The 23,366-nt window shown below is 38.9% G+C and overlaps 1 protein-coding gene across 1 annotated transcript; it reads right to left on the reverse strand.

Moving 5' to 3' along the window:
- Positions 1 to 14,944: 14,944 nt before the first annotated feature.
- LOC147493420 (uncharacterized) lies at positions 14,945 to 20,811 on the reverse strand. The gene is made up of 5 exons (XM_086567857.1): positions 19,203 to 20,811; positions 17,780 to 18,339; positions 16,711 to 17,680; positions 15,490 to 15,654; positions 14,945 to 15,390 (listed from the first exon to the last, which is right to left on the reverse strand). Exons 1-5 carry the CDS (start codon positions 20,809 to 20,811, stop codon positions 14,945 to 14,947), a joined length of 3,750 nt encoding a protein of 1,249 aa, XP_086423983.1.
- Between the last annotated feature and the right edge of the window lie 2,555 nt (positions 20,812 to 23,366).

Consider the following 23,366-nt stretch of genomic DNA (forward strand, 5'->3'; position numbering starts at 1 on the left):
CAGAGGTTCCCCGATATAGAGCTAAGTTTTCCACTTACACCTTGTGACGAAGATGATTGGCGTCTTCCTTATATCACATATTTACATGATCACATCTTGCCTCCCGATCATAAAGTGGGTGATCGTGTCAAAACGCGATGCTTGGAAATATTGTCTCATATCGACTTGAGCGATTCATTTGCAACTTTATCGCAAAGGCACAAGTCTTAACCCTATGCTTCGTTGTCTCAGCAGAGCTGAAGGTTTGCTCGTCCTGACGGAAATTCATTCAGGCCTATGTGGGAACCACTCCCGGGGGCGAAGTCTCGCTCATAGAGCAATGACACAAGGATACTGGTGGCCGTACATGCAAAAGAATGCTAAGCGTTTGTCTGAGAAGTGCGTTCCTTGTCAGAAATATGCTAACATGGGAAATCTTCCAGCAACGGAACTTCATCCAATCTTGAGCCCTTGGCCATTTGCAAAGTTGGGTCTTGACATCGTCGGTCCTCTTCCGAAAGCTCCTGGCAGTGTTCGTTTCTTACTCATCGCAACTGATTATTTTACCAAGTGGGCTGAAGCTATGCCCTTAGCCCAGATCTATGCTTCAGATGTTAAAAAATTCTTATGGCGAGACATTGTTTGTCGTTTCGGTATTCCAACATCATTGACTTCCGACAATGGCAAACAATTTGATCTTTGAAGAAATTGGACAATTTTTTGTTCGACTTGAAGATTAATCACAAATTTCGGCACCATACCATCCCGAAGCTAATGGACAATTTGAAGCTACTAACAAATCCATTCTTGCAATGCCTGCGGCGACTTCAACGGGCCAAAGGAAATTGGGTTAAGGAACTTCCTGCGGTTATGTGGGCTTATCGAACCACACCTAAGCATTCAATTTGGATTTTCTCCGTTTAATCTTGCTTACGGTGCGGAAGCGGTCTTGCCTGAGAGTTGATGACACCAACCACAATTTAACTTCTAATTTGGAATTTGAGTCGAATGATCAACACTTGCTCAAGCCAAAGCCTTGATAGATGAGACAAGAGATGTTGGTCTTCAACAGCGATTAATTCGTTATCAAGCCGATATGAAACAAAAATATGATAAGAAAGTTCGACTTAAAGTGTTTGAGAAAGATGATGGGGTACTCTGTCGAAAAGACGAGGTTGATAGATTCGGTAAATTTGAGAAAACCGGACAGTCCATACATCATAGATCGCCTCGCCACCAAAGGATCTTATTTTCTCGAGATTTAGATGGGAATGTTCTCGATAAGCCGTGGAATCGTTTCATCTGCGCGCAAGTTCTATAAGTAGATTTTAGTTGTGTTTTTCTGTTATCCTGGAGAAATAAAATAGTACAATATTTAATTTGTTTCAAGTTTAGGCATGTATTTTCCGTTGTTATCTTTGCATTTTTTAAGACTCGGTAATCAATAAAGAAGCCGGTTCTTTCACCAGTTCCAATGGTATAATTTTGGTTTTAGCGAACCTTATAATCGCTACAACAAAATCTGGCGAAATTATCACGTTTAATTTCGTCAGTCTAAGTTGAACGCTTTTACACTCGCTTAGTCGTTACTATCGCTACAACAAAATCTGGCGAAATTACCACGTTTAATTTCGTCAGTTTAAGTTGAACACTTTTACGCTCGCTTAGTCGTTACTATCGCTATAACAAAATCTAGCGAAATTACCACGTTTAATTTAAATGGGTCTAAGTGGAACGCTTTTTTTCAGCTTAGTTACTATCGCTACAACAAAATCTGGCGATATTACCACGTTTAATTTTGTCAGTCTAAGTTGAACGCTTTTACGCTCGCTTATTCGTTACTATCACTACAACATAATCTGACAAAATTACCACGTTTAATTTCGTCAGTCTAAGTTGAACGCTTTTATGCTCGCTTATTCATTACTATCACTACAACAAAATCGGCAAAATTACCCGCGTTTAATTTTCATCGGTCCTAAGTTGAACGCTTTACGCCGCTTAGTCGTTACTATCGCTACAACAAAATCTGGCGAAATTACCACGTTTAATTTTCGTCGGTCTAAGTTAAAAACTTTTTACGCCGCTTAGTCGTTTTATTATCGCTACAACAAAATCGGCAAAATTACTACGTTTAATTTCGTGGGTCTAAGTTGAACGCTTTTTTAGTCGTTATTATCGCTACAACAAAATCCGGGCGAAATTACCACGCGTTTAATTTTTCTAAGATGAGCGCTTTTGAACGCTTTTAAACGAAGTCGATTACTATCGCTACAACAAAATCTGGCGAAATTACCACGTTTAATTTCGTCGATCCAAGTTGAAGTTTTTTTTTACGCCGCTTAGTCGTTACTATCGCTACAACAAAATCGGCAAAATTACCACGTTTAATTTAAATCGGTCAAGTTGAACGCTTTTACGCCGCTTTTTAGTCTTATTATCGCTATAACAAACTCTGGCGAAATTACCCGCGTTTAATTTCATGGGTCTAAGTCGAGCTTTTACTTTTCATTTCGCTTGATCGTTAATATCGCTCTGACAAAATATGGCGAAATTACTACGTTTAATTTCGTCAATCTAAATTGAACGATTTTACGCTCGCTTAGTCAGTTACTCACGATATGTCATCATCTGATGACGTTATCCCGTTTCGTTTTGTCAGTTCTGCGTTGGAGCATTTTTTAGCTCAATCTAATTTTGCAAGCTTAAAGTTAGCATTGGGGGCGTTTCATTCTATTTCGTGTCATCTATATAATTCAACAACATTGTCAGTTTCCCACAGGTATGTTATCTGACAACACAATGATATTCAATTGCCAACACATACTTTATTTTATTCAAAAAGAATTTTTAGCTCTATGGTATTACCAACGCAAAATCACATGTTCATTGGTTTGGGCAAATCCAATGGTTCCTTACAAACTTTTCGCGATATACAACTCGTACAAATCTTTGTAATTCATCTTCTCGACGCGTTCTAGTTCATCTCCCGTTTCTATTAAAGTCTCTGTCAATTGTCTTACGGACGATTCACAATGTGCCATTTGCACGTGATCTTGGCCAAGCCGCTCGTTTAAATCGGTCATTCGCTTGTTATTTTTCTCTGCCTCTTTTTGCGCACGTTTAAGTTCCTGATCTTTGGTCGCCACGAGTGCCTTTAATTCTATCACATCTGCTTTTAAGTGTTTGTGTTCTTCTATTATCTCACAGGCTTTCCCAAAGTCTTCGTACGATCTCTGCTCGGCTTCTTCCGTCCGCTCGGTTAAGTTTTTGTTTTCGTCTTCTAACTCTCTGTTGGTTCCGCTTAACGCTTTGTTTGCCTCTTCCAATTTTCGGTTGAGTATTTTCACTTTCTCTATTTCTTCTACGACATTGACTTCATTCGGATCGATACTTTTCTTCGCAACTTTTTCATGAATTTCTTTGGCCCGTACTACTGCCGTTTTAACCTACGGCGAAAAATATATGTTTTCATCAATCTTTCAGACTTAAACACAAGTTTGCAGTAAATGATAAAAAAATACAAAATAAAAAAATACTATCATACCTGGTTCATATTATCGAAAATCATTGACACTGCTCTGTCATATTCTCCGATGTTCTCCGTATTCTGGTCACAGTTTTGATATTTTTCGAGCCCCTCCATTAGCGTGGTCCCTGGCGATACCTTCGCTTCGTCATCCAGACTTGAACATCTTTGCTTCATCTACCAATTTCATTGGTTTAGTGTCGGACATAAATTTCTTTACCGTCCTAACGCAATAGTAAAAGTCAACGATCAACTTACTGTTAACAAATTATGTGGTTTTCCTCCATGAGTAGTACCCCCCGACAAAGACTTGCCGTGGTGGTTGGCTTTCTTGCTCCGCATTTTGTTTTGCCGTTTGTTTTCTTTCACCGACTTTGTGTTCTTCGCTGCAATATCTTTTGTATGTATCACGGTTTCGTTCTTTTCCCCGCCATTCTTTTCCTGTATAGACCAAACCAGAGTGAGATATTACATCTCCCCACACTTTTACATATATATGTTTTCTACGGTACATACACTTTTCCTCTTTGTGTTGAGAATGTACTTTATTTCGTCTGGGCTGTTTTGTGCATTGTAGTCTCGTCCCTCGAGGCATCATACATTGTAACGTTGGTTGTCTCTCTTGGTCTCCGTTCGCCCGTTTTCTTGTGGAACATCTTCTTTTGTACAATTCGCTATTTGTGTTTGGCAAGCTCAGCACTAATTCTCGCTGTGTTAATTCCGTTCCATCTTCTTTTTCACTATCGCTATCGCTGCCAAATATTGCATTTCTAAGAATCTTATTCTTCTTCGCCATTTCACTATGTGTCTCCTTGGACCTATCGGGCTGTTGTTCGTTACCCCCGTAGTGTCGGAAATCAACAATATCATCAAAGAAGCTCAGATCTACCAATCTTTCGTCAGAACATTCATGAAAGAAGAAACGAAGGTTGTTCTCCACTTCCTTGTCCAATTCAAGGTCTGGTAGTGTACTCGCGTTTTCTGTTAGACACAAAATACCTCGTGTTAGTCAACCGGTTACTCGTAGTACAGTTTTCAATACTTATGTTTTGGCTTACCTCGAAATTTGTTCGGCACTTTAAACTCTGTCGGATTCCACTTCCCTCGCAAATGGTACAGAAATCTATCCCATCCGGTGTATACTTTTGGGAACCCTTTAAAAGTTCTGTTTGAATCCTTGAATTCAACTTCAAATTTTATGTACCCTTTCGTCAGTATGGCTTTCGGTCGTATCAACGCGAAGATTTCTTGAGCCCCAAACATTCTGTTAAATTCATTTTGTAAAAGGTGTGCTCTCGTAAAGATTAACCAGAACGATATTGGCAGTTGTCCCGGTGCAATTTGCCACCACTCCAATAATTGCGCAATTTCTTTATTCAACGGAATTGTATTCCTGCAATTTAATTGTGTGTAAGCCATTACTACTTCATCTTCTTCGACTTTTCGTTTCAAATTGCATTACCTCCTTCCATCTCAAATTTCGAGTCCTAGTATTTTTTCAGTATTTCCTTCCAGCGACCATCGACGCGGTTTCAGTGTAGTCAGCCAGATCCGTCACCTTCTTTCCACCTCACCAAGTCTCCGATCGTCATCGAGTTTTTTTTCTTCGATTATCTTTCATCCGTGTAATACGAGTCGTTTCTACCTGCAAAAAAAAAAAAAAATCGGGTCGGATAGCTAAAAACCGGATGCACTAGCTCCACAAGGGTGAACCGGTCATTTCAAGGCAACACAGTGCGGTGCCCTTCCTTTGCTTTGGTGCGGCACCGTATCTTGTTTTATTCTTTCAATTCGGATACACTTTGCCCATATTAAAAGAACAGTACGGTGCCCTTCATTCACAAGCAATGCGCGCGACCGTATCATATTGGTTAGTACCAATTTGAACGTGAGCGCCATCTTCATCTTCAGTACCTTTTTATCACCGTCTTCTCCAGTAGTTCTTCATGATCACAAAAAAAAAAAAAAAAAAGGAAAAACAAACACCAAATCAATGGGACAAGTACGGTGCCCTTCCTTAGAAGGTGTTGCACCGTATAAGGTTTGATTAATATTGGTTTTGAATTCTAGCCTCCTTCTTTTCATCGTTTTCGCAACCACAAAGTCGTGGTTTTGGCGGATAAAGCGTTCCTCTTCCTACAACTTACTGTTTCGATGAGATGACGGTGGAGGAGTAAGCTAGGCGTTGTTAAGCTTTTTCGCCATAGGAAGTAGGTACCGATTCCGCCGGTAGTGGTTACTGATAAGACAGACTTTTGACAAGAAAAAACGACCACGAAAATCAGCACCACCGCTTGGTGTTTTCCCCACCTAGACAGGTTGAATCCTCCTTATGATAAGGGTAAGAGGATGGTTATACCTGGTGCTATCAAGGTGTGGCATTGTCAACCTGGACAAAAGTATGGTTTGATGGGATCAATACAAGGAGTATAAGGAGTAAAGTTTTACTTACCAAAAATCTACGATGAGCTGAACATGTGCCTGTTCGGTGGAAGACGGCACACAACGTTCAAAAGCGGCAGAAATACGGAAGACGACGAGCTTTATGCGACTTCAAAACTTCTCTTGCCTACGCCGTTACGTTGGATGCGTATAGTGTTTTTCTGGATTGGGATATGCCCAGCACTTATATAGGATTACGAGCGGGTTTTCCAGTGCTGGTGGGATTCTTCTCCAACTCCAACTTCATCTCTACTCTCAATTTTTATCTCATCCGAACACTTTGAGTCCAATTCGTATTTAACTTCATTTTATTATTATTATTACTAAATTGCCCCTACGTTTAATTTTCAACGGTATAATCCACGTATCGCTATTCCGTTGGCACGCATCGTCGAATTCAAATTTCGTATTATTACGTGACGCCGCGTTGTTGCATGATTTTAAGCCAATCGATTTTTTTTGCAATTTTATTTCTGTGCATATTTTATTTTTTTCTGTGCATTTTTGGCCATCTTTTATTTAACTACATTGCGTCCCGTATACGTTGGTTTCCCATTATTTCGTTCCCGATAATTCACAAATTTATTTTCGACAGTCAATTTTCCAATTATTTCTTTTCGCACGACACTTCGTTATCATTCCGATCATTTTTCTTTCTTCTTTGCCATATGAACTTTGTTCGCATGCCAAAGAGGGGGCGGTGTTTCGACCCCCACCTACGTGGCAAACGTCCATTGGTAGGAGTCTCCACTTTATTCGTTTAATCGACAGGGCTAAAGCCCAATTCGCAATATCATGGATCAATGTACAGGCCCATTAACTCATGTGGCTAAGGCTGAACCTTAGCCACATGGCTTGCCACTAATGTACGTTGATTTATGTCCAGATTCATTTCTTATCAAAAAGATAATTATCAGTTGAAAGTTATAGTCTATCACAATTACTCAAGCTACAAGATTACTTGAGCTACAAGGACTCTCTACTCTACCTATATAAATACCAAATTATTTTTCATAAGAACTACGTTCTTGAGACTTGATGCCACTGATAATTTGGGTACGTAGGCAGCCGCAAGGTACAGTCTCATCATTCCCCCGATCACCATCATTTTTCTAATTATTTTTCTACGTTCTTCGTCTTTTTTCATCAACACTTGGTGTTTTGATCATATTTGGTCGAAACATATGAGAAATAGGATGAATGCATAAAAGTGAAGAGAAAGATTTGTCCAAACAAAATTTGTTATTTGCTTCAAAAAAGAAAAATAGAAATAAGTTTCCAAAAAGAAAATAAAAAGAAAGTTATAACTCTCAAAGTCAAAACAAAATGAGTCACAAAGCCAAAAAGGGCCGAGTATGGAAACATAAGTTAGAAGCAGAAAGACCAAATGATTTCTCTAGTGTTAAAATTTTGAAGACCCTGTTCTCTCATACTTATCATATTTTTGATTTCCTATCAAATTTTCTTTTACACTACCACCTAATAAACCCCATAATACCTAATAAAGAGTTCTAGCTCAACTAGGAGTAAGGTGGTATGATAATAAGTAGTAGTTGTGATCTATCAACCTCGGCTCTTCTGACTGTCATTGAGTATGTGAGGAAATGTATGCCCACTACATACTAGAGTAAGCAAACCCTGAGTGAAAATTATGAGAGAAATTGTGTTTCGACACATACCTGTGAGAAACTACTTAAGGACGATTTCTAAAGGATCCAGAAACAACCCTGCTTGTACAGTTCATTGTAAAAATTCATTGCATTCATGCTCATATGTAGATGTTTTAATTATTGTGTATTTATTAACTTAAGTTTCAAAAGAATTAGTTTTTGTTCCCCGCTAATTAAGGGAACAAGCCTTTGTTATTAAGTTGTTGTAGTGTAAATGAAGTTTGTGAGTATCTTCTCTGAAAAACTCTCACGAGGCTATAACTCGTCTACTAGGAAATTTCTAGTGGTTTAAGGCCTTGTTGCATATTGTCAGTGTAATCGCACTCTGCGAAACGAGAATTAGCTTAGACTACACATTTTGGCCACTTATCTATTTTAGTGCCTCTTCTTTGCTTGAGAACAAGCAAAACATTGTTTGGGGGTGGTTGATAAGCACCCAAAACTGTATTATAAACCTCATAGAGACACTACATATTGGTTAATTATATGTTTAATAAATATAAATTAATTATATTTTCGTACTTTCACAGGTTTCGGCAGTTGACAACAAATTTGTAGCAAAACCTGGATTTTGGCGTGAAAAAGTGGGACAGAATTGTGCTTGAACCTAAAGCCTTCTCTCTTTGCCCATTTGAAGCTCAAAAAGGCCAGACTAAAGCCCGTGGACTCAACACCGACCATTTCCGGTTCAAATTAAAACTACGGTGAAGAAAAGCCATGGAACTTCTAAAGATCATATCTCCTGATTCTGGACTCTGAATTCGACATGGGAACTTTCAAATCGATCAGTGTGGCGAGCTATACAAAAGACGTGAAGTTGTAAAAATTAGTATAGCCCACATGGACCCACCACTGGTCAAAACACGTGGGTCCATCACTTAGTGGGTGCTCCATTATTTAAGCACTAATTGATGTCAAAATCAAGTAGTGCACTAAAATGTATAAGTGGAGCACTAGATTGATTATTTTTAAGAAAAAAAATACATAGATAGGTAACGAACTATACATGAAATCAAACATTGGTTTATAAATTATTTTTTAGCAAATTTGGGTAACGAAGTGTACCACGTTTTGCAACATTGGGTTATGTTTCACTTCCGTCCAATTTTTTCATACGTGTCAGATTGCCACTAGATAGCCACATAGGAAAATAAGTGACATATAATTAGAGAAAAACAAAAAAAAAACTTGACACGTGTGAAAAAACTTGACGAAAGTGAAACAGAACCCAACATTGCAAAACGTGGTACATTTCGTTACCCAAATTTGCTCAAAAGAAATTTTATACACCAATGTTTGATTTCGTATATAGTTCGTTACCCATCTATGCAATTTTTTTTCTATTGTTAATGAATGGATGAGAGCAATTATGTTTTTCACTCATTCATTCCATTAGGAAATATTATAAGTAAAATGGAATTCCATTCCATACGTAGAATGCAATTCATGTTTAGTTTTAGAGTAGAAAGATTATAAGTCTTTAATGGAGGCCTCTCAATAGTTGTAGAATAAAACTTCTTCTTATTCTCTCTCAACCTATTTCTATCTTACTTCTTCTTCTTGTTTTTCAGTTCATACCTCCAAGGATCATGAGCTAAACCCTCCCTTGAGGAGGGTTAATGATGCTCATGTGAGGAGAAACTCCATTAATGGAGTCTTTCATTACTATTAGTTTTTACAAGCTTGTTGTCACATCAACTCCAAAATAGTTGATGTTGATAACAAGCTAGGACTTGTTAAGTTCTTCTAGAGATAGAGTACCATAATAACTCCTCATGCTAGTAGGTTTTCTTAGAGATAAGATAAATCTACTAGGGATCAAACTCTAATCCTATTCTTGGATTTGTTTATGAACCCAAAAATGATTATAGTTTTTGTAATAAAGTCTTTAAAAATGATAGTTATCCTTTCATGAGTGGAGTTAATTCTCCACATATTTCTTTCTTTATTTTTGTATAAGTAATTAAAAATCAAGTTTACATAGGTTGTAAGTTTAGAATAAAAGTAATTCAAGTGTAGTATAAGAACATCAAAGAAATCCTTTGCTACTTATTAAGTTTTCTTGTGATTATTTGAGTGAAATTGTGAACTAAGTGTGCTAGGAGTTAGGCATGGGACGAACCCTTACTCAAGCTAATTAGAACATGATTTGAGAGCAAGGTACTTGATATAAACCTGTTGAAAAGTTGGTTTATCAATTACCCTCTGGCACATAATTTCATATCTACATAGCAGCAATGTTGGTGTAATGTAGCCTCTATAAAATGTGTAACACTAAAATAAAGTAAATCAATAGCTAATATGTCCATGCATTCCCTAAAGAACTGATTATAACATCCACTTGCTATACCCTTTCCATTATACAAAAAATTTGTGCAAATCTATAGCAAGTAAACCAAAACCAAATCCACAAAGCAAGAATACACTAAGTAATCATGAGTTAACAAAAAGTAAAGAGAATAGAAAACTTATATAAAAATTCTTTTAATAAGTACTTATAAATTTACCTTCAAAAATTTACACTTAACTTTTTTTATTATTTATTATTTTTCTTTTGTACTTGCCACCATATTTGTGTGATGATTTTTCCTAATCTAGAAACACAAATATTTTGTTGATGATCAAAGAACAATGAGAAGTATTGGATCAATAAGAAGAAGAGATGTAGAAGATGATGAGTTGAACCACGTTCTTTAATGGCTGCCTACATATCCTGTGAATAGGAATCCAACTCAAAGCGTAGTTCAACTATTCTATTTATAAGAATAGATGAGATTTCCCAATTAGTGTTTAACTAGGAGACCATCTCTTGTTAAGTCTCATCTTGACGAATAGATGAGGTTTCCCAATTAGTGTTTAACTAGGAGACCGTATCTTGTTAAGTCTCATCTTGACTCTTCTAGAAGCCCCATGTTTCCCAAGTCAAATAGGTCTCCTTTATTGACTTAAACAATAGAAAAACATGTTTAGGTTCAGAGTAGTAGTTAGAGCTCCGAGCCTAGTAGTTGAGCTCCGGATTTGGAGTTCATAGTTAGGAGTTGGTTATACGAACCTACTACTCCAACTAGTTCCAAAGCCTACGAACCTGCTCCGAACCTAGTAGTTGAGTTCTGGATTTGGAGTTCATAGTTAGGAGTTGGTTATACAACCTACTACTCCAACTAGCTCCAAAGCCTACGAACCTCTTCTTGTTTCACTTCCGAACCTAGGAATTGAGTTCCGGATTTGGAGTTCATAGTTAGGAGTTGGTTATACGAATCTATTAGTCCAACTAGTTCCAAAACCTACGAACCTCCTATTCTTGTTTCACTTTCGAACCTAGGAAGTGAGAGGATTTGGACTTAAAGTGTGTTCTGGCACTTTCTACCCAGACCAAGACCATATCCAAGCTTTAAGAAGATGTTGCCACGTGTTACATATTTATTTGCTAAAATATGCACACACAGATGCCCCTTTTTATTCATGGGTTGTAATTTAAACCCATAAGGAAAAAGGGTAAAAAGGGCGCTCGTCGCGTTGCGTAACCGTATAAAAAACAGCAAGCAATATGCCTCAATTTGCTCTTGAAATTTATACACAAAATCTCGCATTATTTTATCAGCCTTAAGGAATTGTGTTATCCGGACAAGCCACAACCATAACCCGAACCTGAGCAAATAAGCACATGCCGCACAAGACCCAGACATGAGATTAAGAAGGGAATCCAAACCTATACCAATGACCTGAACTTGCCAATTGTTATAATGACCCGGAACTGGCATGCCTAATAATGATAATGATCTAACAATAACACGGGCATGTACCAATGCCTCACCATGACCCAGAGTTGAGAAATCACTCAAAGCAACACATGTCAAACTAATCCATCCGGACTTATTAAAGCAGCACATGTCAAGCTCAGGAATTAGACTTTCTCAAATAAGGACATGTATTAACTCTTATTAATTCACCCGAACTTGACTTTAGAAATCAACACATGCGAAGTTGCAAACCACATCCGGAATAGGTGAAGCCCATACTCATCCAAAATTCCTTTGTTGTTTCTATTAGTATAAACTTACTATCTCGTCCGCATGTAAACTTAAGCACCCACTTCCACAAAGTCTTGCTGCCACTATAACCAATTTGGTTATGTCCGCCCTTTGAAGCATCTCATACATCTCTTTAAGTTTGTAGCATTGTGCTTACATCTAATCCAACGTCTGTCGATCTCGCTGAAAAGAAAACAGTAACCTCGAATTTTGGCTCCAACAGTTTACCTTGGTCTAAAGATTCGATTGTTTCTTTTCTATGAAACCACCATTAATGGGTTGTTGATCTGAAGCTGCTTGGTCGCCACACAATGCCTTTCTCTTTGCATTCGGTTGTCTTCTTTAAGTTTGTACAAGAGAAAATTGAGGCTTTTGGTGTAGAAAACCACGCCTTTTTCTTCAAAAACTGAACTGTCAAACTCGGTCTTGATCAGTTCCAGGTTTGCTAATCGAACCATAACTCCTAGTTCGATCAAGTAAAAAGAACCAGTTCCGACTTTATCAATTGATTGTGTGCTCTCAATTCCGATGTCTCACCAATCAATGTTGGGCTCTTCAATCCATAAATTAAGGCAATTCCAAATCCAGTACTGGGCAATGCTATTGTCGAGGCAGTTTCGGATATGTCAAGTTACAATGCAATTCGGATAGGCTGGGTACTATAGTTGACAATGTAGTTTCGGATTCTTCCGTCCACCAAACAGTTCCGGGTTTGTTACTCGAGAGAACAGTACCGAACTTGGACTTTCTGTGTTCCTTATTAGCTAGGAAGTGGAGTTTCAAACTTAGACAAGTTCCGAACGTGGAGTTCCAGGCAAGCTAGGAAATGGTGTTCCGAACTTGGACAAGTTCCGAACGTGGAGTTCCAGACTAGCTAGGAAGTGGAGTTCCGAATGTGGAGTTCCTAACTAGCTAGGAAGTGGAGTTCCGAACTTGGACAAGTTCTGAACGTGGAGTTCCTAACGAGCTAGGAAGTGGAGTTCCGAACTTGGACAAGTTCCAAATGTGGAGTTCCTGACTAGCTAGGAAGTGAAATTCCGAACTTGGACAAGTTCCGAAAGTGGAGTTTCAGACTAGCTAGGAAGTAGAGTTTCGAACGTGGAGTTCCTAACTAGCTAGGAAGTGGAGTTCCGAACTTGGACAAGTTTCGAACGTGGAGTTCCTGACTAGCTAGGAAGTGAAGTTTCGAACTTAGAGAAGTTCCGAACGTAGAGTTCCTAACTAGCGAGGAAGTGAAATTCCGAACTTGGACAAGTTCCAAACCTAGAGTTCCAGACTGGCTAGGAAGTAGAGTTTCGAACGTGGAGTTCCTAACTAGCTAGGAAGTGGTGTTTCGAACTTGGACAAGTTCCGAACGTGAAGTTCCAGACTAGCTAGAAAGTGGTGTTCTTTTCTCCTTATTTGCATAAATATGTATACACAGATACCCCAATTTTCTCTCAGACGACGGTTGCACATTCGACCGTTGAGGGAAAATGACAAAAGTGTCGAATTATATTTTATACAAATTCGTATTCCGAATCTTAGAAAAGCAAAGTTTTATAGGAAAATAAGGTTTGCCCCTGTGTCGATTCTTGTAAATACCTTTAATCTTGTTAAGAAATAAGACTTTGTAGGAACGTAGGATGTGCCCCGATATTATTTCCTGTAAAGTCCTTAAATAATCTGGTATTTAATGCATAAACCGACACTTATAAGCATAAGGCATTAGAACTGCTCTTAGGAGGATAAAATCCAAGCTAAGTTAAATTTTCTCCATCACACGGGGAACAACACATGAGATCTTTCACGCATCATCCCGAGAAAGTTTTCTAAAGGTTCTGATACGACTTTGGCCAACATATGGGATCTCTCACCCAACATCCAAAAAGTATCCCAGCATAAAATTATAAAAGAAACAATGCTCTGAAAAGAGAAATATAACTTTTATTGAGAATTGATTAGCATAGTTCATGCCCCAAGTATAGTGGAAGCAGATCCAAATTTGTGAAAATTTTGTCTCTTAGAAACTAAGAGTAGTGTAACATTACTTGGAAACAGTACATGTTAGCATCGAGATTCACCGCTGGAGGATCTTTCATGAACATCTTGTTCCTGGTTAACTTCAAAGATGTCCTCATAAGGATAAGTTAAAGTGGTAAAGTCCCTATCCTGTGGGGGTAATTTATTACTTCCGGACGTGTCACCAGTCTTCAATCTCTTGGACTTATCTTGATAGGAATTCCTGTCGACTAACTTGTGTTCCGACTGTGGTTCCTCAGACTTCCTATCATTATAATGACTAGCAGAGCTCTTACCAACAGGAGCGGAGGTGACACTGGTTATCACTATTTTATGAGAAGATTCCCTATCCAATTGGTCTTCTTCCAGTTCCGTATACTTATCGATTCGAGCCTGCAACTTTGTCATGTTCGTAGGCTTCTTTTTCTTCAAGGACATGTATAGACTAGAAGTGTGATCTAACCCCTTTCTAAAGGCCACAATGGCGAGGGACTCATCAACGTTGTCAACAGGCAATTGAACCTCGTTAAATCTTTTGGTGAAATCCCTAATACGCTCGTCCTTACGGATCTTCATGTCAAATAGTGCATCAGCGGTTTTAATGTAGGGTCGGTTGCGACTGAATTTCGCAATAAAATTGATAGATAGTACCTTAAACTCGTGAATGCTACCCCTGGGCAGCATCGTGTACCAGATGAGTGTCGAGTCTGTCAAACTTGAAGCAAAATACCGGCACAAATAATGATCTTTCTTAGAAAGACCCACCATTGCTTGACGATAACTGAGCACATGAGAGATCGGATCTCCTTTGCCATTAAATTTAGAGAACTTCGGTGATTTATAATCATGGGGAATGTATCCACTCATAACATGTCGTGAAAAAGGAGTTCCAATGTCTCCCTCGATTGTTGACTGAACAACTGACTCATCCATCTTGGTTGGTTTCGAACCTCACAGTTCCTCCAGTATTTATGCCTTGAGCTGTGTAAGAGTAGTCGGTTCATGAATTGGAGTTCTCTTGTTGTTGTAACTCAGACCTAGACTCTCGTAGTTCTCATATTGATGATAGCGTGGTTCCGGTTCCCAAGATCGAGTGGAGAAGTTTGCAAAAATGGATCGGGGAACTGAGGGATTCCGAGGTAATGAAGGTTCCCTTGGAACTGAAAGTCTTTTTCGTACCGAGGGTGACATTGATAGTTGTGGATTATGGGAAAACACATTCCCTCGTACCTTGAGAACTTTTTTGTTTTTTTTAAATAAGCTAGGGTTAGGCTGACCCTCACCTGCATTAATTAACCAAGTCTTACATAGGTGGTACCTAGAGCATCCTCCTCTATGAGTTTATGCAAATCTCTATCTAGAAGAGGTATAAACACTACTAAATCATTACAAATAGAAGTCTTAAGTCCTGGAAGTAAATCTGCCAGCTTATTAGCTTCCCTCAAAACATGCAAAAAAGAACAATAGCTGAGTTTCACAGCTAGCTTTGATGTCAGAGCCTCCAAATTTGAACATGTCCATGGTGGTTTTGCAATCTTTGTGATGATTTTCATTGCTGTAAGGGAGTCAGATTCGACTTCCACCTTGTGATATCCTAGTTCATACCATAGCTCGAGCCCGATTGCAATTGCCTTCAGCTCCTGATAGATTACCGATTGCATGTCACCACTGCCCGTATAAGCTGCCAACACTTCACCATGACAGTTTCTGATGACACCTCCATGGACAGTTCCCTCTTCTGTCAATGCACCATTTGCATTTAATTTTACCTTCCCTTCCTCCGGTGGGATCCACTTACACTGTCACATCTTCATTGCTCTGAACTTGAGCTGAATACCCAGTGACTGACAGAGCTTTCTAGCTTCTAGCGAATCTTTGATATCAGATGCTTGAGTCTGAATGTACCTCTTGGTTTCTCTGATGATTTTCCTCAAGACCACTTTCACTGGTCTAGCCTTGCTATTAAATCGTCTCCCATTTCTTTCTTTCCATATCCCATCCACTGCCGCACAAATGTAGTCCTTATAAATATCTGCCACTAAACTGGATCCTCTACATAATCGCAGCAGCGAGAACCATTCCCTATTTGAACTTCTTCCATCAGTCATAATCCTCAGAGCTATTTTTATTCCATTGAGAATCTCTCGCGAATATGCGCATTCAAAGTAAAGATGATTTGAAAATTCTCTACTTTGATTACACAAGCAGCAGCAGGAGAAAGAGAGGATCTTTTTGTGCACCAACCTATCTTGCTTTGATAAACTGTTGGAGAACAACTACCAGGTTATAAAAGAGTGTCTGGGTATAACCAACCTACCCCACACAAGTCTCTGCCATCTTACTTTTTCTCCTTTTCTCCTCGAAGCTTCATATGCACTTTTCGATGTGAACTTCCCGCTTTGGTGAGGCTTCCACACCACTCAATCCGGATCTAGATGTTTATTGATTCTTGTATTCAAGATACCCTCTCTCAGACTGTTACATTGGATGTTTTGTACCACTTCATTCCAACCACCTTCTAATAAGAGTTGATCCACTGTGGCATTGATTGGAAGTTGGATTTCAGCTACTTCTTGTGCATTGAACAAGAGAGGGCTACTAGTACACCAGAGATCGTGCCATACAAGCGTGTCTCTACCATTAGAGATCGAATATAGAATAAAGTCTCGCGCTTCTTTTCTACTCTGTAGATTCTCCATGACCATGAGCAATCTTGCAGGATTGTCATAGTCCACAAGTATTTATGAGCCAGTAGATTCTTCCATACCCATTCAACCCAAATACTACTTTCCTTAGCAGCTACTTTGAATACCAATCCACAATAAGCTCCTTTATTCCATACCTCCATATTCATTATCCCTAATCCACCTTCTTCCTTTTGTCTTACAGATGGTTCTTAGACTCGCTTGATGCACACATCTCTTTATATCAATTCCACTCCACAGAAAAGTCGCACATATTTTTTCCACATGTTCTAGAACTGTTTTTGGTAGAATGAATGTTCTGGCCCAATAAATATGTAGTGAACTAAGCACTGATAATATGAGTTCCAGTCTACCTGCATGAGAGAGAAGCTTAGCTTTCCAGTCCTTGATTCTATTTGTCACCTTATCTATCAGAAGTTGACATTCTCTGATTCCAAGCCTAGCAGAGATGAGAGGGAGTCCTAGGTATCGTACTGGAGGAGTTACGAGTTCAATACCTAGAATCTGAGCCAAAACCAAACCATCCTGTTGTCTCATGGCACCAGTCATAATAGTAGTCTTCTGCGAATTTATTTGTAGCCCAGTAGCTGCGCTAAATTCCACCAAACATTCTCTGAAAGCGTATATAGAGTTCACTTCCCCTTTGCAGAAAATTAAAACATCGTCCTCAAAAGCCAGATGCGTGAGTTTATTCCTCTTGCATTTAGAATGGATTTGGATTAGCTTATTTTCCACACTCTCTCGAATTAGGTAGCCAAGAACTTCCATTATAAGCACAAACAAATATGGAGACATGAGGTCCCCCTGCTTTAACCCTCTACCTCTGGGAAAAAAACCTTCAGGCGAGCCATTTATGAGGACAGAATAATTATATGAGCTAATGCATAATTGAATCCACTTTTTCAGCTTAGGCGGGAACTGGAATCTATCCAGCATGTATAAGATGGCCTGCCAACTCACCATATCATAGGCCTTTTTGATATCCAGTTTTATTGAGCATCTGGGGGTACCGTGTCTTCTATCATATCCTCTCAGAACTTCATGGGACAAAAGGATATTGTCCTTTATAGATCTCTCTGGAATGAACGCTGACTGATTGTCATGTACTAGCTCATGTAACACTATCTTCAACCTATTGGTGATGACTTTGGAAACACATTTGTAGATCGTGTTACACAGAGCAATCGGTCTGAAATCTTCAACTTTAGATGGTGAAGCCACTTTTGGGATCAGACATAGAAATGTAGCATTTGTACCCCGGGGCATTTTGTTTGTTCTAAAAACATTTTTGATGGCATTCACAACATCCACCCCTACTGTACCCTAGCAAAATTTGAAAAAGAATGGGTTATAACCATCAGGTCCCGACACCTTATTGTTTTCTATCTCAAACAAGGCTTCTCTGATTTCTGTGTCAGTCACCTCAGCTTCTAACACCGCACTCATTTCTGAATCAATAGTGTTTCTGACATTTAGCTCCATGAAAAATTCTCTATCACTAACTGGTGGTGCTGTAACGCCCAACATTTGAGTGAAATATTTCACTATGCTCTGTGTTATTTCTGCCTGTCCATGCACTATTTCACCACTATCATTCGCTATTGCCCATATTTCTTTCCTGGCTGCCTTTTCCTTCAAGGATTTAAAGAAAAAACTCGAACATGTATCCCCTTCTGTCATCCATTGCTCTTCAGACTTTTGGGCCAAATCGATTGCTTCAGCTCTTGCCAGATCAATATATTTCTGCATAACCTGCTTTTCACATAATCCCAAACCCACATCAGATGGGTTATTCTTGAGGTTAATTTGTGCGTCACTTAACTGCTGCCTTGTGGCTATAACTCTCTCATGTAAGTTTGAGAAGTTTTTTCTGGTCCACGCTCTGATCCTCTCCTTCAGCAGCTTGAGTTTTTGGATAAGAACATACATAGGATTTGCATATATCCTTGTATTCCAAACTTCTTCTAGGATGTTCTTGAACTCTGGTTGATAAACCTAAAAGTTACAAAATATAAAGGGAATCGAGGACCGACTATAATCATTCCATGTGAGGAGCATGGGTGAATGATCGGAAACTCCCTGAGGTAAGAATTCAGCCCCTGCGTTTGGATATTTATTTAGCCACAAGATGTTAAGTAGGCATCTATCTATTCTTGACATAATGCTTGCAGCACCAACAGATTTATTCCACCATGTATAAAAGAATCCGCTAGAATTAATATCCGTTAACCCAGCATTCTGGAGACAGAGTATAAAGTTATGGGCTTCTCTGGGGTGCATAGGATCACCACCTATTTTTTCATTTGCAGTCCTGATATTGTTAAAATCTCCCGCTACATACCAAGGTTTCGTGATTGATCCATGCAGCCTTATCACATCTTTCCACAATGCTAACCTTTCTTGAAAAGAATTGCTCACATACACCACTGTCAGAAAAAACTCTTCCGCCTTCGAAAGGTACTCAACTCTACAATGAATGAATTGCTTAGTCATATCAATTTTTTGTACCTTCACCACAAAAGGATCCCAGCATATCCAAATTCTGCCTGACAAAGCTTTGTCATAGTTATTTTCATGCTCCCATGTAGGACATCAAACACTCCGTATGCCATCATACTTCTCCTTTTTCACTTTTGTTTCGATTATCCCATACAAACATAACTTATTATCAATTCTCACCTTATTTATTTCCTTTGCTTTCAAGAGGGCATTCGCTCCTCTCACATTCCAAACACATATAGGGCCTATCATTAGTGATGATGTTTTTTGTTCTTTGCTCCCTTGGGTCTCCCCTTGTTTTTGCTTCCTTGTTGTTTTTTTCCACTGGCTGCTTGGGTTTGTTTACCTTGACTTTGAGTCACAACTCCACCTTTAGCGGGCATTTGAAGCTCTTCGGACAAAGGAAGCAGATTTTTGTCTTTGAAGTAAACAGTTTCTTCTTCAGACAACTCCCCAAGTCTTGTGCTTTCACTGATATTATTATATTCCTCGTGCTCCTCCTCATAGCACAACAAAAGATTAAATCTTATTGCTTGTTCAATGCCCTGTGTGATCTCCTCATATGGCACTAAAGCATTGTTGTATTCTCCCATTTCCATCTCTGAAAGACTCACCCTATTCTCATTGATCACCCCTCTATTATGCTCCTGTTCCATTTCTACATCAATTGCAGGTTCTTGTACCTCTGTATCTTTTCCATTTTCACTAGCTGACCGTGTCCAAACCCCCTGTTCCATCTCTCTAATCTCATCCCTGTGTTCTCGATTCATATCACCACTGTACTCAGTTCCTCTATCAGCTTCGCCATTTTCCGCTACCACTGTACTGCTCTCTGTTTTGACCTCAGTGCTAACTACCTCCTCTATAACTGGTAGAGTCTCAGCACAATGTTCCGTTTCTATGTCACTATCTGGGATCCTTGTTACCATTTCCCCATTGGTGATATTGTTTCGCAACTCCTCTCTATCGGATGGTAGATCCTCAGGGGGTTGCTGTACTGTAGCTTCAGCAAGGCTTATAATTTCTTCCCCTATTTCATTCCTTAGCGTGCTACTCTCAGAAATAGTGACAGAATTATCCTCCATCACCTCCTTCTGTCTTTCATCTTCTCTTATGGTACCTTTCCTCAAACACCCTGCAGTCTTGTACCCAAACTTCCTGCAACAGTCACACATCTTTGGTATCCAGCCATATTCCACCGTAATCGTTCTAATGTCATCGCCACCCATATCTATATCAAAGGTGTCAGGTAACTCTAAACTAATCTCTACCAACACACTAACTCTGGCAAAAGCCAATCTTTTCCTTGAAGTAGTGGCTTCATCCATCCTCTGAGGTTCCCCTAATCTACTTGTTAGAAACCACAAACCTTCCCCAGTCCACAAATCCTTTGGCACATTGTATAAGTTTACCCAAATCGGAATAGCCTTGACTATATTTTTTCTCTTTTCAACATCTTGATTCCATTGGGTGACAATAAAGCACTTCCCTGCCATGTAAATTTGCGCCATTTCTAGAACCTTTCTTTTGTCTACTTCATTGGTAAACTTGAAGTAGAAAAGATTTGCATCTGCAACCATCTCATAATCCCCCTTTGTTTTCCATTTTTTCTTGAGGAATTCTCTGACCACCGGGTATGGTAGTTTTTGTTCCAAAAAGAACCCTACAACATAGTCTTTCCATATATTCCAGCCTTTATTAATTAACTCCTCTGGAACTTGCGCAACCCCCTCAACTATATTTAGACTGAATTGTTTAAGCCCAGTTTCAAGCATAGCTCCTTTATCACCTTGAAAAAGTGTGTTCCAGTTACGTGCTTGCCCTCCTGGGTTAGCTCCATTTGCTCCTTGAGAGCAATCTCTATCCGCAGTTGGAATAAGGTTTTGTGTCTGAGCAGGTGTGTTTGCGGTTTGAAGAGGTGGGAAGTTTTGGAGATTCAGAACATGAGAACTCATATTGCATACAAAGTTTTTTCCACTAAAGAACTCTCACTGTGTAACAATGGAGGATTTTACCTTAAGTGGAAAAAAGCATACGATTGAACAGGATAAGAAACTTGACTAAGGGTTTATTTTTCCTATTCTAGGAAAAAAGAGGTACACAGGATCTTGAATTAGATTAGGTTATGTTGCAACCATTTTCCACAAGGATGGTCCCCATTATACCTTGAGAACTTGAATACCAAGAGAAGTCAATTCCGTGTGAACTCGAGTGTCGGGTTGGATCCAATTCCGGATTATAATCTGAATCTGATTGGTCGCCATATATGATACCCAATGAAGTAAGGGATATAAGGCGTAGGGATGGAACCCTCACCATGGTTGAGACTTGGTGGCCAAAACTGCCCCCTTAAGTTTCCATTAGTAGGCAACACCTTTGGAGGTGAACAACCCTCCTTTGTGCGGTAGTAATCTTGGAAAAAACTCAAACAAGCCTCCTGCCGACCACGTTTGGCCATCACAGCATCCATAATGGCTTGGTTGGTTATGGCAGATTGGGGAGTATCATTGTTGGGCTCATCTTCTCTATGCCCCTATCCAAAATGATGATATCCTCTACGTTCAGATTGTCTTTGAGAAGTAACATGTGGGTTATTGATCTCGTTATTCCCCTTATTACCTTGATTCGCGTTGGCTCTTGTAGTAACCATGATTTTGAATCAAAGTGAAGAAAAGAAATTGTTTTTTTTCTTTAAAGAACAACAAACCCAAGAAATATTGGTGGGTAAGAGAACCTAGAACCGAAACTTTTTTAACCAAGAAATCAAATCAATTCTGTATGGTTCCCCACACACGGCGCCAATTGTGTGATGCTTTTTTCTAATCTAGAAACACAAATATTTTGTTGATGATCAAAGAACAATGAGAAGTATTGGATCAATAAGAAGAAGAGATGTAGATGATGATGAGTTGAACCATGTTCTTTAATGGCTGCCTACGTATCTTGTGTATAGGAATCAAACTCAAAGTGTAGTTCAACTATTCTATTTATAAGAATAAATGAGATTTCCCAATTAGTGTTCAACTAGGAGACCGTCTCTTGTTAAGTCTCATCTTGACGAATAGATGGGGTTTCCCAATTAGTGTTTAACTAGGAGACCGTCTCTAGTTAAGTTTCATCTTGACTCTTCTAGAAGCCCCATCTTTCCCAAGTCAAATAGGTCTCCTTTATTAACTTAAACAACATAAAAACATGTTTAGGTTCGGAGTAGTAGTTAGAGCTCCGAGCCTGGTAGTTGAGCTCCAGATTTGGAGTTCATAATTAGGAGTTGGTTATATGAACCTACTACTCCAACTAGTTGCAAAGCCTACGAACCTGCTCCGATCCTAGTAGTTGAGTTCCGGATTTGGAGTTCATAGTTAAGAGTTGGTTATACAACCTACTACTCCAACTAGCTCCAAAGCCTACGAACCTCCTCTTCTTGTTTCACTTCCGAACCTAGAAATTGAGTTCCGGATTTGGAGTTCATAGTTAGGAGTTGGTTATACGAACCTATTACTCCAACTAGTTCCAAAACCTACGAACCTCCTATTCTTGTTTCACTTTCGAACCTAAGGAGTGAGAAGATTTGGACTTTAAGTGTGTTCTGGCACTTTCTACCCACACCAAGACCATATCCGAGCTTTAAGAAGATGTTGCCACGTGTTACATATTTATTTGTTAAAATATGCACACACAATATTATTGTTTCAGACCACAAAATTCATCTAAATAACTTCCTCCTTAAGCACTTAGGAATTAGGGGCTAAAACATCTTGAATAAATATTTTAAAGGTTCACATTGAATTTGATAGTTATGGCGAACCGGAGCTTACCATCACTCCAGTACGGCTAGCACCATTAGACTATAACTTTATGGGCAAAAAAAACAAAAATTGACGATTCAATAATGGTGATTAACCATCAAACAAAGCTTAGCAGAGTCTACACTTTTTATACTCCTACCTGAACCAAACATAGTAATGCATGAAGATGTATTCTCACAAATCCTACCTAAACCAAAGTAAGAAGGAATTAAAAATTAAACAAATGTACCTGATATGCTTGGTGCTGCCCCGCCCACCTTCATCAACTTGTTAGTCCGTTTTAATCATCAGGTTGTCCCAAACGCAGTATGAGGTAGGCATCTATCATGTGGTATAGTTTGAAAATGGTTGAATTCAATTTAACCAACAATCACTTGTACCAGCAAAATCGATTGATGTATTGCGAGGTTACTAATCCTAACAATGATACACCAAGTTAAACTACAAAGAAAGTCACGCCGTTTTCACAGTACCACAACCTTTAACGACTACAACTTACACAACTGAATACAACCCAACCAAAGACAGTCTTTCACAATATCATTACAACTACGAAATAAAGCATATATTTGTATACACATAAGTCAAGATAAAAAAAAAAAAAAAAAAAAAAAAAAAAAAAAATTGTCAACATATATCATCCTTTGTAAAAAAAGAAAAGTGTGGCTGGATTTGTCATTACCTATAATGTTGCATAGTGCATA

The sequence above is a fragment of the Coptis chinensis genome, chromosome 6 (genome assembly GCF_015680905.1).
Source record: "Coptis chinensis isolate HL-2020 chromosome 6, ASM1568090v1, whole genome shotgun sequence".
In the NCBI taxonomy this organism is placed as follows: Eukaryota; Viridiplantae; Streptophyta; class Magnoliopsida; order Ranunculales; family Ranunculaceae; genus Coptis; species Coptis chinensis.